The 15,487-nt window shown below is 44.2% G+C and overlaps 1 protein-coding gene across 7 annotated transcripts in view; it reads left to right on the top strand.

Moving 5' to 3' along the window:
• The window catches only part of PKP4 (plakophilin 4), a 241,878-nt gene that overhangs the window by 162,303 nt on the left and 64,088 nt on the right, over nt 1–15,487 (top strand). For 5 of the 7 annotated variants that reach the window (XM_040440787.1, XM_040440788.1, XM_040440784.1 and 2 more), the window contains 4 exons: nt 5,720–5,851; nt 5,950–6,137; nt 7,330–7,903; nt 13,952–14,143. In XM_040440787.1, coding sequence (XP_040296721.1) covers nt 5,720–5,851; nt 5,950–6,137; nt 7,330–7,903; nt 13,952–14,143 — 1,086 coding nt within the window. The remainder of the gene's footprint in view (nt 1–5,719; nt 5,852–5,949; nt 6,138–7,329; nt 7,904–13,951; nt 14,144–15,487) is intronic. The other 2 variants (XM_040440790.1, XM_040440786.1) reach the window with 1 other exon arrangement.

Here is a 15,487-nt window from a genome sequence, read left to right as displayed (position 1 = left end):
GGCATCCAGCGACAGACCTCAAATTAAATCATCTGAATGGGTTCTCGGCGTCCCGCGGAACGAGTTCATTTAAAGAAATGATCCTGATAAGATGCGGGCGGCCGCCATCACCTTATTTATTCGTGCAAGCGTCACAGCTGCTTATGCAACATCTATGATCATTCTTGTGACATTTTCACTCCGCGTGGCTCCCAGATTGAAGGATGCCTGTCGTGCGCACGTTTCGAAGTGTCGGCTGTCACGCACTTAATTAGAATTATGAGGAATTCAGATTACTTCTCACGATCGTTAGATACGTGTAGATTTTTGTAAGCAGGGCATTTTTTTATATATTTTTTTTCTTCGACTAGTTGCTGCATTATGTCATGAAGTTAAAGGAGCTGCTCCGGATTAGAAAAGCTTTTTTCCAAAAACAGCACCGCCCTTATCCTCAGGTGGTCTCTATTATTACAGTTTAACCCCAAAGGATCTGAGCCACTTTTCCTGACTTGGCCCGTGGATGGGTGTGGTCCAAATTTTGAAAGACAGCAGCCGTGTTTTTCTTGTGCTTCACCAACTCCTTGAAATATGTGGACAAAGTAAGGCTACTTTCACACTCGCGTTTGGTGCGGATCCGTCATGGATCTGCACAAACGCATCCGTTCAGATAATGCAACCATCTGCATCCGTTCAAAACTGATCCGTTTGTATTATCTTTAACATAGCCCAAACGGATTCGTCTTAAACACCTTTGAAAGTCAATGGGGGACGGAACTGTTTTCTATTGTCAGTGAAAACAAATCCGTCCCTATTGACTTACATTGTGTGTCAGGACGGATCCGTTTGGCTTAGTTTCGTCAGACGGACACCAAAACGCCTCCAAAGCGGAATGGAGCCAAGCTGATGCATTCTGAGCGGAACCTTATCCATTCAGAATGCATTAAGGGCAAAACTGATCCATTTTGGACCGCTTGTGAGAGCCCTGAACGGATCTCACAAACGGAAACCAAAACGCCAGTGTGAAAGTCTAAAACAGGGTGCTAGTTCATTACAAGGCAGCGATTTCTCCTGGGATATTAGTACTTTGATGTATCGGTACAGGTTGGGCAAATATTTGCAGACCGAAGGGCAGTGTGATCCATTGTTTAGTCCATTAGAGTTATAGGAGGAGTAGGGAATCTGCAAGGTGTGTTTTACTACAGTATGGGGAATAAGGTATTTCCTTGTGACAAAGGGGTTGTCCACCTCAAGCACTTCCTTTCTGTTAGAATGGATGCCCTATAATAAGCTGTGACCCGGCGATTAGCTTTACCGCGTGGCTGATCTGCCAGCAGTTTTTTTTTTTATTTCCCTGTAATGCCGCCACAGAGTTATGGCTAACCTCCCCCAGAGATCACGCTACATTTATTACGGTGGAGTATTAATACTCCCCTTAGCATTTTTGAGGAGTATATCTAACCAAGGAGGAAAGAAAAGTTGTAGTAATTCAAATAAATAATACATGGGTAAATTTAAAATTGTCTAAATTTGCCTAACATCAGAGACTAAACCTAAAACCACTGCCACCACAACAGAGCCATACACAATACTTCCATAACAGTGCCCCCATACACAGTGCTTCTATAACAGTGCCATACACAGTGCTTCTATAACAGTGCCATACACAGTACTTTTATACACCGTGCCACCACTACAGAGCCATACACAGTGCTTACATAACAGTGCCCCATAACAGAGCCATACACGGTGCTTCCATAACAGAGCCATACACAGTGCTTCTATACCAGTGCCCCATAACAGAGCCATACACAGTGCCCCATAACAGTGCCATACACAGTGCTTACATAACAGAGCCATACACAGTGCTTCTATAACAGTGCCCCATAACAGAGCCATAAACAATGTCTCCATAACAGTGCCGCCATACATAGTGCTTCTATAACAGTGCCATACATAGTGCTTCCATAACAGAGCCATACACAGTGCTTCCATAACAGAGCCATACACAGTACTTTTATACACCGTGCCACCACTACAGAGCCATACACAGTGCTTACATAACAGTGCCCCATAACAGAGCCATACACGGTGCTTCCATAACAGAGCTATACACAGTGCTTCTATAACAGTGCCCCATAACAGAGCCATACACAGTGCCCCATAACAGAGCCATACACAGTGCTTACATAACAGAGCCATACACAGTGCTTCTATAACAGTGCCCCATAACAGAGCCATAAACAATGTCTCCATAACAGTGCCGCCATACACAGTGCTTCTATAACAGTGCCATACACAGTGCTTCCATAACAGTGCCATACACAGTGCTTCCATAACAGAGCCATACACAGTGCTTCCATAACAGAGCCATACACAGTGCTTCCATAACAGAGCCATACACAGTGCTTCCATAACAGAGCCATACACAGTGCTTCCATTAAAGAGCCATACACAGTGCTTCCATTAAATAGCCATACACAGTGCTTCTATTAAAGAGCCATACACAGTGCTTCTATTAAAGAGCCATACACAGTGCTCCCATAACAGAGCCATACACAGTGCTCCCATAACAGAGCCATACACAGTGCTTCCATAAAAGAGCCATACACAGTGCTTCTATAACAGTGCCATACACAGTGCTTCCATAAAAGAGCCATACACAGTGCTTCCATAAAAGAGCCATACACAGTGCTTCTATAACAGTGCCATACACAGTGCTTCCATAACAGAGCCATACACAGTGCTTCCATAACAGAGCCATACACAGTGCTTCCATAACAGAGCCATACACAGTGCTTCCATAACAGAGCCATACACAGTGCTTCCATAACAGAGCCATACACAGTGCTTCTATAACAGTGCCATACACAGTGCTTCTATAACATTGCCATACACAGTGCTTCCATAAAAGAGCCATACACAGTGCTTCTATAACAGTGCTTCTATAACAGTGCCATACACAGTGCTTCTATAACAGTGCCATACACAGTGCTTCTATAACAGTGCCATACACAGTGCTTCTATAACAGTGCCATACATAGTGCTTCCATAACAGTGCCATACATAGTGCTTCCATAACAGTGCCATACACAGTGCTTCTATAACAGTGCCATACACAGTGCTTCTATAACAGTGCCATACACAGTGCTTCCATAAAAGAGCCATACACAGTGCTTCTATTACAGAGCCATACACAGTGCTTCCATAACAGAGCCATACACAGTGCTTCTATAACAGAGCCATACACAGTGCTTCCATTAAAGAGCCATACACAGTGCTTCTATTAAAGAGCCATACACAGTGCTTCTATAACAGTGCCATACACAGTGCTTCTATATCAGTGCCATACACAGTGCTTCTATATCAGTGCCATACACAGTGCTTCTATATCAGTGCCATACACAGTGCTTCTATATCAGTGCCATACACAGTGCTTCTATATCAGTGCCATACACAGTGCTTCTATATCAGTGCCATACACGGTGATTTCAGAACAGTGCCCCAGAACAGAGCCATACACTGTGCTTTCAGAACAGTGCCCCATACCAGAGCCATACACAGTGCTTCCATGTGCAGTTGCCTCATTATAGCTAGACGTAGTGCTTCCATATGCAGTGCTCCCATAACCGAGCCATCCACAGTCCTCCCACCATAGAACCAGATGCAGCGTTACCAAAACAGTTCTCCTATAGCAGAGGCAGTGGCACTGCCCCATGACGGGCCCAGCTGCAATGTTTGCATTACTGCGCTCCATAACATTGACAGTGCCCTCATAACAGTACCATAATGAAAAGGAGACAAGCTAAAGATGAAAGGCCCAATTTACAGTACCCACACAGCCCTATAGTCGTAGTCATCGTCCCCCAGTCCACTTTATTTGGAGACTACCAAATATTCCATGAGAGTAGACCGTGCCGTTCATAGTGCACTCATCAAGTGCAGGGAAAGGCTCCTGTATAAAAGTGCCTTTATAGGCCCTATACATTTGCACACTCGGACAAGCATGCATTTGTTCTCGGTGGACAGAGGTGAGTAAGCCTCTGACAAACACCTTTGTTAGTGGTTTATCTTCCTTGTGAATAGAGGAGTCTACAAGTCATATTCTGACCTCCATAGAATAAAAGGGTTCAGTTTTTTGGGGTTTATTTTTTGTTAGGATTTATTATGTGTATTACTTTGCGCAATCAGTGGAGAGTGGTTTTATTTTGTCGCTGGTTTACACCAGGAAATACGGCACATAAACATGTCCTCGTTACAAGTGGCTCTTTGTATTCTGTCAGACGGGGAGGACGCTCTTAGACTGTTTGTTTTTATGATAAGAGGCATATAAGTGGTTTTCGCACAAGATGGTCGACTTTAGGTCAGCGGAAGGCTTGCTAGTGATTTAAACAGTTTGTACTAATATTGGAGAAATGGGCTGGTCGAATAGGATGTCGGCTTTGGCCTTGTGCCAACTAAAGTACTAAGTTAACCCATTACTAATTTACCAAAAATGAGCCTTTGAAACAAAGGTCTTAAACATTTATTTCCCACTCCAAGTCTTAGCTATTAACGTACAATTTTTTGTTCAAAATTTTTTACTCTTAAGCCGGAAGGCAAGTAGAGCATGCACTGTCCTTCTCAATAGAGATTAATAGGAATGCTGGAGACATGCTCATTTGATGGACAGCGGAGGCACGTCCTGCTTTCCGGCCAAGAACAGAGCTTTGGAGACCCTATCTCGGAGGAACAATGTTGTTCCCAGTGGTCGTACCATCACCTAAGTTTTAATAATGGGCTTTAAAACTTACAAAAAAGGGTGTTTTCTTGGTTTGGCACTTTTAAGAACATTCTTGTCTAGTTCAGAATTCAGGATTTGACCAGCAGGTTCTAAGGTAGTAAGCCCTTCCCGCTGCAGCAAACCACTACCTCCATGATTGACTTTGTAGCGTAATGAGCTTCCTCTGACATTTTGTACTTGCTTCATTCTAGAAATAACGGGACATGTGCTTTCCAATGAGTTCCACCTTTGACTTGTCTTTCAATACATTCTTTTGGACTATCTAGTTCTCAGTCATTTTCACAACAAGTGAATGGAGAAAGCCATGCGCGTCCATCTTGTCCGTTTCTGGAAGTATAATACAAGATAGCCCGTTCTCAAGATTGGTAAAAGTCCCATCCCCCGCACATGCACCTATTGCACGTTGACGGCATACACTCCTATGGAGCTGTAGCTTTGAGTTAGAGTTAACTAATGAACTCTGTACCTTGCCCGTTCCATCGTGGTTTCTGGCTTAGCGCAGCATGCTGCACTGTTCTGCTCATCTGGCAGTGAGACGGCTTCCCTTAAAAATGGAACCGCTGCAGATGGGAACGTAGCCTGCTGTGCTTTAATGTTGGACATCTTGAAGGGCGAAGATGGGTTATGGAGGGTATTCATTTAGAACTTGTCACTTTACTTTTATGTCACTGTAGTGTAAGGCGAACCAACACATCTAGTCGATCTAGTTGTTTATTTGGTTTCTGAAATGTCCATAAGCCGGTGGCAATGAAGATACAGTTGTACATTTGTGATTGATATGAACTCTGTGCCTGAAATTGGAAGGATTGATTTGTGTAAGAAATAAATATCTCCAAGTCATTGTTAAGATTACGTTCTTGTCTTAAGACAAGTGAATTGCCGGTGAGTTTCCCTGCTTCTCTGTAAGCATTGTGGCACTGTTTACATGTGACAAGTTTGATGGTTTATTTTTGGTTTCAGATGCATCATCCGGAGGTCCCCCTAAGCAGAGACTGTCTGACTCTACTCATCCCAACCACTTCCTCATCAGATCTGACCCAGAACCTGTGACCATGTATTCCCCGGAGCAGACGTCACTTCATGAAAGTGAGGGTCTGTTCTGGTTTTTCATTTCTGGAATTACTTTCAAGCAGGTTACTGGCTCTTCTGGTTTTACTTTGCAGATCATCTTCATTACTTTTGCTTTTTAGGATCTTTAGGCAACTCTCGAAGCTCAACGCAGATGAACTCGTACTCTGACAGCGGTTACCAGGAAGCCGGGACTTTTCACAACCACAATGTGGGTAAACCTGAACTTCGGCAGCAGCACTCGTTCTCAGGATCTACCAGTAACCACCTGGCGAGGTCCACAAGGGCTGAAGGCCAAGCCTTGGTCCAGGTATTAGTTTTTTCCCTTTTTCTCTCACGTCTGTTTTTGCATTGTAATTAGATGTATTCTGTCTCTGCTCAGGAATTTTTGTAATGTGAAAAATCCAGCATAGTGTTAGATTATTAGGCTTTGTATGTTTTACTCATTACAGAGGAAAGATATGATTTATCATCTTGCTGGAATTGCTTTGGGTAAGACGGCGGTGTCTTATTGTATTTTCAGCTTGTTATTGTACATGTCTGAATGTATTATGTTCTGCTCGTCTCACACATTGCACATGTAGCCTCCTTATTCAGCTTTTACCTGCTACGTACTCATCTTTAGGATTGCTTCTTCTCTCAATGATCTTGTGAAGCCACTTGATTGCCGTGGGTCCAACTTCTTCTCAAACCCTTCGGTGGTGCTTTATCTGGAGATGCTAGGTGTGCAGACAGAAAGTAGTATTACATAGTAGGGCATTGAAATGACTGGCTGTCAAGTGAATGGATGGACAGAGTGGCCCATAAAAGAGGACCTCCCTTAAGATGTTTTAATTGGAGAGGTGAACAGGAGCTGTGTTAATGGGATAACTCCTTTAGGGATTTTCTCAGGGATTGGGTACATATAGGTTCACCACAGCAGAGGACCCTTGACTGATGGTCCTGGCTACAGAAGCTACAGCTTCATGAACATTCATTAGAGCAGAGAGAGAAGCAACAGACTGAGCCGTCAAGGAGATCATCAGATGGATTTCACACTGTATGGGACTGAGCAGCTTGCAAAGTAGGACAATACATGCAGGCTGCAGAGGACATCTGGCGCTAAATCTTTGATAAGCCCCATTATGCAGCCAATACAATAAAAAAAAAACAACACCCCGAAGGGATGAGAGTTTTAATTTGTTGACTCTTGAGCAGTCATATCCTTCTTGTAATGAGTCAGTGATTGTTTTGTGGGCAGTGTGTTCTCCCAGAGAGACTTACTTTCACGTTAGCCTCAAGTGTTCATTTTTATCAAGATACTGACTTTCAAATACACAAATAATGAAATGAATTGTCTTATGAGAAGGTGGAATAAATATTTTTAATCAACATAAAAGCCAACAAAAAAAATGTATTTGCAGCTTTTATCTCATTAAGACCGGAACATAACAATTCTCAACTTTTATGGTTTCATATGCATTTCTACTATTGACTGTGATTTTATTTTCCTGTATTTGTAGCCATCAAATCCTGTGGCGGCCAACAAGGCAGTTCGGCGTGTTAGCTCCGTTCCCTCAAGATCACAGTCCCCTTCTTATGTCATTGGATCTGGAGTTTCTCCATCTCGAGGGTCCCTGAGAACATCACTTGGTAGTGGCTATGGCTCCCCATCCATTACGGATTCACGACCGCTTCCCACTTCCACCACGTACTCCTCTACAACGTTGCCTTCTCAGAGAGCAGCTTCTCCTTACACAATACGGAGGTCCAACTCTCCAACAGGTGTTCGAAGGATTGGTTCACTCACTTCGAGACAAAACTCCAACCCTAACAGCATGACCTCAACCTACCAAACATTAGGTACTTCAGCTAGAGTTGGTTCCCCATTAACTTTATCTGAAACCCAAAATAGAGTTGCCACATCCTCCCAACCTCCTGTAGGATCCTCCTCTTCTCCGAAGCGAGCTGGAATGACTGCAGTTCCACAGCATATGGGAACATTACAAAGGAACTTGCATGACATTGACCAATATGGTCACCAGCCGTTTGACATTTATGAAAGAATGGTTCCACCAAGACCAGACAGCCTTACAGGTGGGTGAAACTTGTATGGTTTCCAAATTATACCGGTTAATGAAAGAACTGCAGAGCTGTGTTTTGTTTGTTAATCCAGAAGAAGGTAAAAATGAATGAAGTGGCACAACGCTCCTTACAGTTACATTTTTGGATACTGTAGATATTGAGCATCACTGTCTTTCGATCCCACATGGGAGGAATATGAGTGTTCCATTGAGAAAGTTGCTGAATGATGTTCACTCTTTAAAGGGGTTATCCAATCCCTATAATGCCCCCCACCTCGTACTGGTTATACTTAACCTGCTCCCCGGCACCCACATCTCTTCTGATACCCGCACGGCCGCTGCTGCATCTCCCCGTCGTATGGATCAAAATATCCAGCGACCCCCATCGCGGCCTGCTATTACCTAAAAGCCCCCAACCTCCATTGCCGGATGCTTTGATCCATGCGACGGGGGGATGCAGTGGCGCACGGAGGTGCTGGGGAGCGGGGTAAGTATAACCTGTATGAGGTGCCCGGGCATTTTGGGAGGCATTATAGGGGTTGGATAGCCCCTTTTAGTATACCTCCCTCATTTGCATTCTCACCTCCTTCCACAAGTTTAAATCTGATAGCAGGAGATCACTTGGCACATCGGGTGGCATGGCTTCTAAGGCAGCCATAAATTGCCGACAGGCCAGTCTCATAGCGTACTCTCCATTCACTGCGAGCAGCCTCAGCTATTCACAGAAGTCTCAAGCAGGGAACGGAGATCAAGCTGCACAAGCACCACCACCCCTCCACTCATTGCGATGGGGCCGCAATGTCAGCAGTCGGCTATTTCAGAAGTCCCATAACAATGAATGAATGGTCCGCATCTGTTCCGTAATTTTGTGGAACGGTGCGGACTCATTTATTTTCAATAGAGCCGTGGACCGGAAGTGCGGATGCGGACAGCACAGTGTGCTGTCCGCATTCTCACTTCCGGTCCGTGGCCCCGCAAAAAAATAGAACATGTCCTATTCTTGTCCGCAGCCACGGACAAGAATAGGCATTTCTATATAAGTGCCGGCGATGCGTGGTGTCCGTGTTTTGCGGTCCGCAATTTGCAAAACACTTAAGGACCTGCTCCTATCAAACTTAGTAATGTTACCTAGTAATGTGCCACAAATGTTGCAGAAGGGAATACCCCTTAAATACCCCTTATCATACCACCTGTTTTGCTGGTGGCTTTTTCTAGTCTAGCAGGAGAAGAGACCATGAGGAATGTTGGTGTTACCCTTTAAAGGGGTTGTCTGGGATTAAGTTACCCTTTAAAGGGGTTGTTTAGGATTTGAACAATATGGCTGCTTTCTTCACACCTGTGCAGGGGCTGTGTCTGGTATTGAAGTGACTACAGTAGAGCTGCAAACCCACACAGATCCTGTGGACAGGTGTGGCGCTGTTTCCGGACATGTTTTTCCAGTCCTGGACAACCTCTTCAAGATTTGATTCCCTTGTGGACAAACATTTTACCGTCCCTTGCATCGGTCTGTAATAACCCATCTCTTACTCCTGGACTTTTTGGCTATGACCTATTTATACCATTTTCACTGCTGTTTTTGTGGAGAAGCTTATATCGCTCAGGCTGTAGCCCAAATTAATGCATAGATCTATTGTAGAAGTCCTCTCATTGTAGTAATTACGGAGCATAATGACAAGTGTGTGTCGGCGGATGATTTGAAGAGACGCACACGGACCATTTTCTTTCATTTTCTGTCTTTCTCGCTGAGTAACTACTTTCTGAACGTGAAGGAACCTTGGTGATTAGGAGTCTGCGCTTTCCTTCAAGATGTCATTCAGCATTCAGCAAGACCTTCCTCTTTTGTGCCTGGGGCAAAAAAAAAAAGTACAGTATTTCCGAATCATAGAGAGCCTTTTAGATGAAACAATTATCTTGAAATTCAGATCAGAAAAATCGTGCCAGGTGGGAACGGCAATTATCAATAACAAATTGGCCAATCTCCATTTGCTATTTTTCCATGTAATTGCTTTTAGATGAATAGTATTCTCCGCTGAGGAAACGATTTGGCTTCTGCCGTAGTCAGGAATAGGTGTTTAGGCACGGAAACCATGCGCGCACATCCACGCCGCTGATACACCGAGGACAGATGCCGTACATTAATAATCTTAATGCCATGTTTAGAAAAGAAGAAGAGCTTATAATTATGTTTTGTCACTGCATATTCGCCGCCTTGTCTCGGAGATCTTAAAGGGAACCTGTCGCCGGGATTTTGTGTATAGAGCTGAGGATATGGGCTGCTAGATGGCCGCTAGCACATCCGCAATACCCAGTCCCCATAGCTCTGTGTGCTTTTACTGTGTAAAAAAAAGATTTGATACATATGCAAATTAACCTAAGATGAGTCCTGTCCATGATGCACCTCACCTACAGGACTCATCTCAGGTAAATTTGCATATGTATCAAATCTTTTTTGCACAATAAAAGCACACAGAGCTATGGGGACTGGATATTGCGGATGTGCTGGCACCCATCTAGCAACCCATGTCCTCAGCTCTATACACAAAATCCTGGTGACAGGATCCCTTTAAGAAGCTCGAATAATGCATAGTACTGGCTTGGAGGGAATGATTTAGAGAACCCATGACGTCTACATGTGTTTTGCTGACCGTTTTTAATTCCGCCTGACTTCTGACACGTTCTACGGTATTCCTTAAAGCACCTGATCTGTAATCCAGTATAACGGACTCTGTAATAGGCTGCAGCACGTTTAGGCCGTTGTCACAGGTCACTGCTTGCATCCACATAGGTGGGAGGTCAGGACTTGCCTCTGTGTTCTTTCATGTGGTTGATAAACTTTTTGCGTCTGTTTTCTATGCAGTGGATTAGTGAAACATGGACCACTGACGGGTGGCATCCATGTGCTGCCCATGGTTATCACAGACCCATTGAATAGATAGGACGCGTTCTGTCGCAAAATGGACCAACGTAGCTCTAGTGTTTTTTCAAATTCATCTGGAATTCAGTGGATACGCGTGCTGTACACTGAGAATACGGACAGTCCACAAATGGGAATCGGTGACGTGTGAATAATCTCTAAGGGTCCATTTACACGTCCGCAAAATGGATCCGCATCCGTTCCGCAATTTTGCGGAACCGGTGCGGACCCTTTCATTTTCAATGGGGCCGGAAAAGATGCGGACAGCACACGGTGTGATGTCCGCATCCGCACTTCCGTTCCATGGCCTCGCAAAAAAATAGAACAAGCCCTATTCTTGTCCGCAGGCACGGACAAGAAAAGGCATTTCTATTATAGTGCCGGCCATGTGCGGTCTGCAAAATGAGGAACGCACATGGCCGGTGTCCGTGTTTTGCGTATCTGCAATTTGCGGACGTGTGAATGGACCCTGAGCCTCATGCCTGTTCTGTTCCTGGATTCTCCCTAGCTGTCGCTGGTTTCCTCCGTCATGTGCTCTGTGCATGTTAGGCTATGTTCACATTGCGCTTGTAGATTACGTATCCTAGCATATACACTGGAAAGATTTCCTGACGAGTGCACCAAATGTTGATCCCCGATGTATGCAGCTGTATTCCAGCCAGATGCGTACGTTGCCCTAGGCTGTTACGTACAGTACAGACCAAAGGTTTGGACACACCTTCTCATTCAAAGAGTTTTCTTTATTTTCATGACTATGAATGCATCAAAACAATGAATTAACACATGTGGAATTATATACATAACAAACAAGTGTGAAACAACTGAAAATATGTCATATTCTAGGTTCTTCAAAGTAGCCACCTTTTGCTTTGATTACTGCTTTGCACACTCTTGGCATTCTCTTGATGAGCTTCAAGAGGTAGTCCCCTGAAATGGTCTTCCAACAGTCTTGAAGGAGTTCCCAGAGATGCTTAGCACTTGTTGGCCCTTTTGCCTTCACTCTGCGGTCCAGCTCACCCCAAACCATCTCGATTGGGTTCAGGTCCGGTGACTGTGGAGGCCAGGTCATCTGGCGCAGCACCCCATCACTCTCCTTCATGGTCAAATAGCCCTTACTTTCAAAGTTTTCCCAATTTTTTGGCTGACTGACTGACCTTCATTTCTTAAAGTAATGATGGCCACTGGTTTTTCTTTACTTAGCTGCTTTTTTTCTTGCCATAATACAAATTCTAACAGTCTATTCAGTAGGACTATCAGCTGTGTATCCACCTGACTTCTCCTCAACGCAACTGATGGTCCCAACCCCATTTATGAGGCAAGAAATCCCACTTATTAAACCTGACAGAGCACACCTGTGAAGTGAAAACAATTTCAGGGGACTACCTCTTGAAGCTCATCAAGAGAATGCCAAGAGTGGGCAAAGCAGTAATCAAAGCAAAAGGTGGCTACTTTGAAGAACCTAGAATATGACATATTTTCAGTTGTTTCACACTTGTTTGTTATGTATATAATTCCACATGTGTTAATTCATAGTTTTGATGCCTTCAGTGTGAATCTACAATTTTCATAGTCATGAAATAAAGAAAACTCTTTGAATGAGAAGGTGTGTCCAAACTTTTGGTCTGTACTGTACGTCATGGCCTGTTCTTAGAGTAGGCCATCAGTAAAACCTACATTGGTGAGCGTTTCAGGCTAACGTGTTATTAAGGTCTCTTTCACATGTCAGTGAATGTGTTGTCTGTGTTGTCCATGGACAACGCACGTACCCATTGATTTTAATGTGTTTATTTACATGTCAGTGATTTTCCACGGTCAGTGGTAAAGCCATGGAGACATGCACCTCTTTGATCCGCGATGCTCATTGAAGTCTCTGACACAACACAGATGGCATCCATGTTCTGTCAGTGATTTTCACGGACCAATGGTAGAAGATGCTCTGGAAACCAATTTTCAGCCTAACAGTGTACATGGAATACGGATAACACGCGTGGGGCAAAAAACTGACCCGCACAGCAAACACGGATCCTTCAGACATCTTCACAGATGAACCACTGACCATCTTGTCACAGACATGTGAAAGAGGCCTCTCTATTTAGATTGACAGCACTAGGAAGGTGTGATGATGTTCTCACTGTCTGGTCCTGTCAGTCAAAGTAGAGAGGGAGCAGCAGTTGCAGAGAGAGCAGAGCCTCCAGGTGTAATGGTAACGCCCCCGTTGCTCCTAGAGGCTCATTTGCATATATTAAAACACAATTTTTCTCAGCAATGCGGACACATATGAACATGGGACCAACACAGATGCCTTCAGCTGCCAAGTGCAGATGTAACAGGTCAGCCAGTGTCATAGGTGCAAAACTGCTGACAGATGTCCCTTAAGAACATATAGTGGGTGCTGTTTTGGTGAAGCCTGCACAGCTGGATGGAGTTATGATTAGAGCCTTTTCAAAGGGATTTTTCATGCAAAAAAATACACAAAACTACTTATGCTCCAGTTTTGATGCTGCTGGGTGTCCCTCAGATCTGTCATACAGTACGGACCGCTGGAAATAAAGAGCTGACAGATATTGCATAGTGTGAAGATGATCACATTTACCTTAAAAAAATTTGAAAGTAGGTGAATTTTTGGGAAATTTTGTCAATCTCCGTTTTCTGTCCTTTGATTTCTCCTGCTCGGATGTTATTTTGGCTCCTTCCTGGGTGGCATTATTTACATGGAGCTTTTCCATTCTGGGACTCCGGACAGACGCCGTCTGGAAGAATGATGGCAGCAGAATGCTCGCTGCTGCGCTACACTGTTAATCACTGCAGAATTTCAGCGACCGTGCCACAAAATATCCGCTCCGATGACATAGAACGTGATGAAGTCACGGATTTCTTTATGGCGAAAACTGTATCTGTGGTTTACTTGGGCTTCAAGAATAAAGCCGAATGATGTGTTCTAGATGGTGTCCGTCATTGGGGCATCCTTTGCTGTAATCACTCCTAGACTTTGATGTGCCCGGCTGGGGTTAGAGTTCCTCCTGTGCTGTCTGAAAGGTTCATTCTCGCTCCTCCGTGACATTGTTCCTTTTTGGAGATTTTCGCCTATTCTCGCGCATCTTCTTTTTTCCAACTATTTCTAATCTCTGGTTTTCTTATCACCTTTAGGTTTAAGAAGCTCTTATGCAAGTCAGCATAGCCAGTTAGGCCAGGACCTGCGTTCTGCTGTATCCCCTGACCTGCAGATTACCCCTATATACGAGGGGAGAACCTACTACAGTCCAGTCTATCGGAACGCCAACCACGGAACCATCGAGCTGCGCCAAGGATCACAGACTGCGGTTTACCGTACCGGCTCAGGTGGGTGCGCCGCTTATCTTTAGTAAATCATTCATATAGCTTTTTTTTTTTTTTTTTTTTAAATACATCCTCCGATGTAAAGATGAGAAATGTAAGCACATGGGTGACCTTAGGGGGTCGCCATTCTGAGGCTAAAAGTGTAAGATAATGGATTCTATTTTTTCCCCTCCCTACTAATAAATCCTTGATCTTTTCATTTACAGTTAATTTATTGGTTAAGCAATTTCCTAATGTAGAGGCGCTGACCAATTTGCAGTGAATGCAAGTCTGCTGCAGAATGCAAAAGGCTGCGTGATAGGGCAGTCAGAGTGCTGGGCACCATGGTGAGAAGACAGACAGATGCCCAGCGCTCAATGAGTACTGTGTACAGAGGAGCCAGTGCCGCCTAATGGTCACGTGACTGGTCATGATCGCCAGCTTGCTGCTGCTAGGTAGAACTAGATGAGCCCAAATGTGAAGCCAAAAAAAGGAACAAGAATGTTTAAAAAGCATTTTTTTCCTTTTTTCCCCCCAAAAATTACCAGCATAAAATTTGAAAAAAAGTTAAAATAAAAAAATAAAAGCACTAGTCACAAAAATCTAATAAAAAAGCCACACTGGTTAAACGAACATGTACTAAAAGTAGTGTCTGAACTAAACCATGTCTAGTACTAAGGGTTCAAAATCCCCCGGGCCTGAATCCCTTAAAGGGGACCTGTCCTATCCCCGGCATGTACTTGTATTCTGTATTAAAGGGGTTGTACAATGCTATGATATTGATGGGGGTGGGGGTCTGACTCCCACACCCCGACTCATCATCTGCTTGAAGGGAACGCCGCCCTTGTTTGAGCGCTACGTTCTCGTCACTTTTAAACTGCACACGGTCTATCTTGTAGCGGCCGCGCAGTTTGATTACATCATTCGAACGAGAGTTGGACCCCCGCCAGTCTGATATTGATGCTTACCCCGAGGATAGGTCATCCATATCGTAGCACTGCACAACCCCTTTAAGTAACAGTTTTGTAGCATCTTTTCTAAGAGCTCTGTGTTGTGCTGCTCCTCTGTTACGCCTCTTAGAATTTTTTATGTATAATTTTAACCACTTAGTGTTACCATTCCTCTTGTCGATGGGCCATGCCGCTACACTGTGAGCATTGATTGATCAGTATCAGACTCTGCAGGGACGGACCCAAACTGGTAACACTCAGTGGTCAGTCTGTTCACAATTTGCAATTCTAGGGAGAATAACCGAGGAATGGCACAATGCAACTTGATAACAAAAGATGCTCCAGATTTCTATTATGGGGAACGCAAGTAGTGACTAAAACAGACATGTCGGGAGAAGCAACAGGCCCCCTGTCCGAT

Source organism: Bufo bufo, chromosome 7 (genome assembly GCF_905171765.1).
Source record: "Bufo bufo chromosome 7, aBufBuf1.1, whole genome shotgun sequence".
NCBI lineage: Eukaryota > Metazoa > Chordata > Amphibia > Anura > Bufonidae > Bufo > Bufo bufo.
This window is presented reverse-complemented; position numbering and strand designations above follow the sequence as displayed.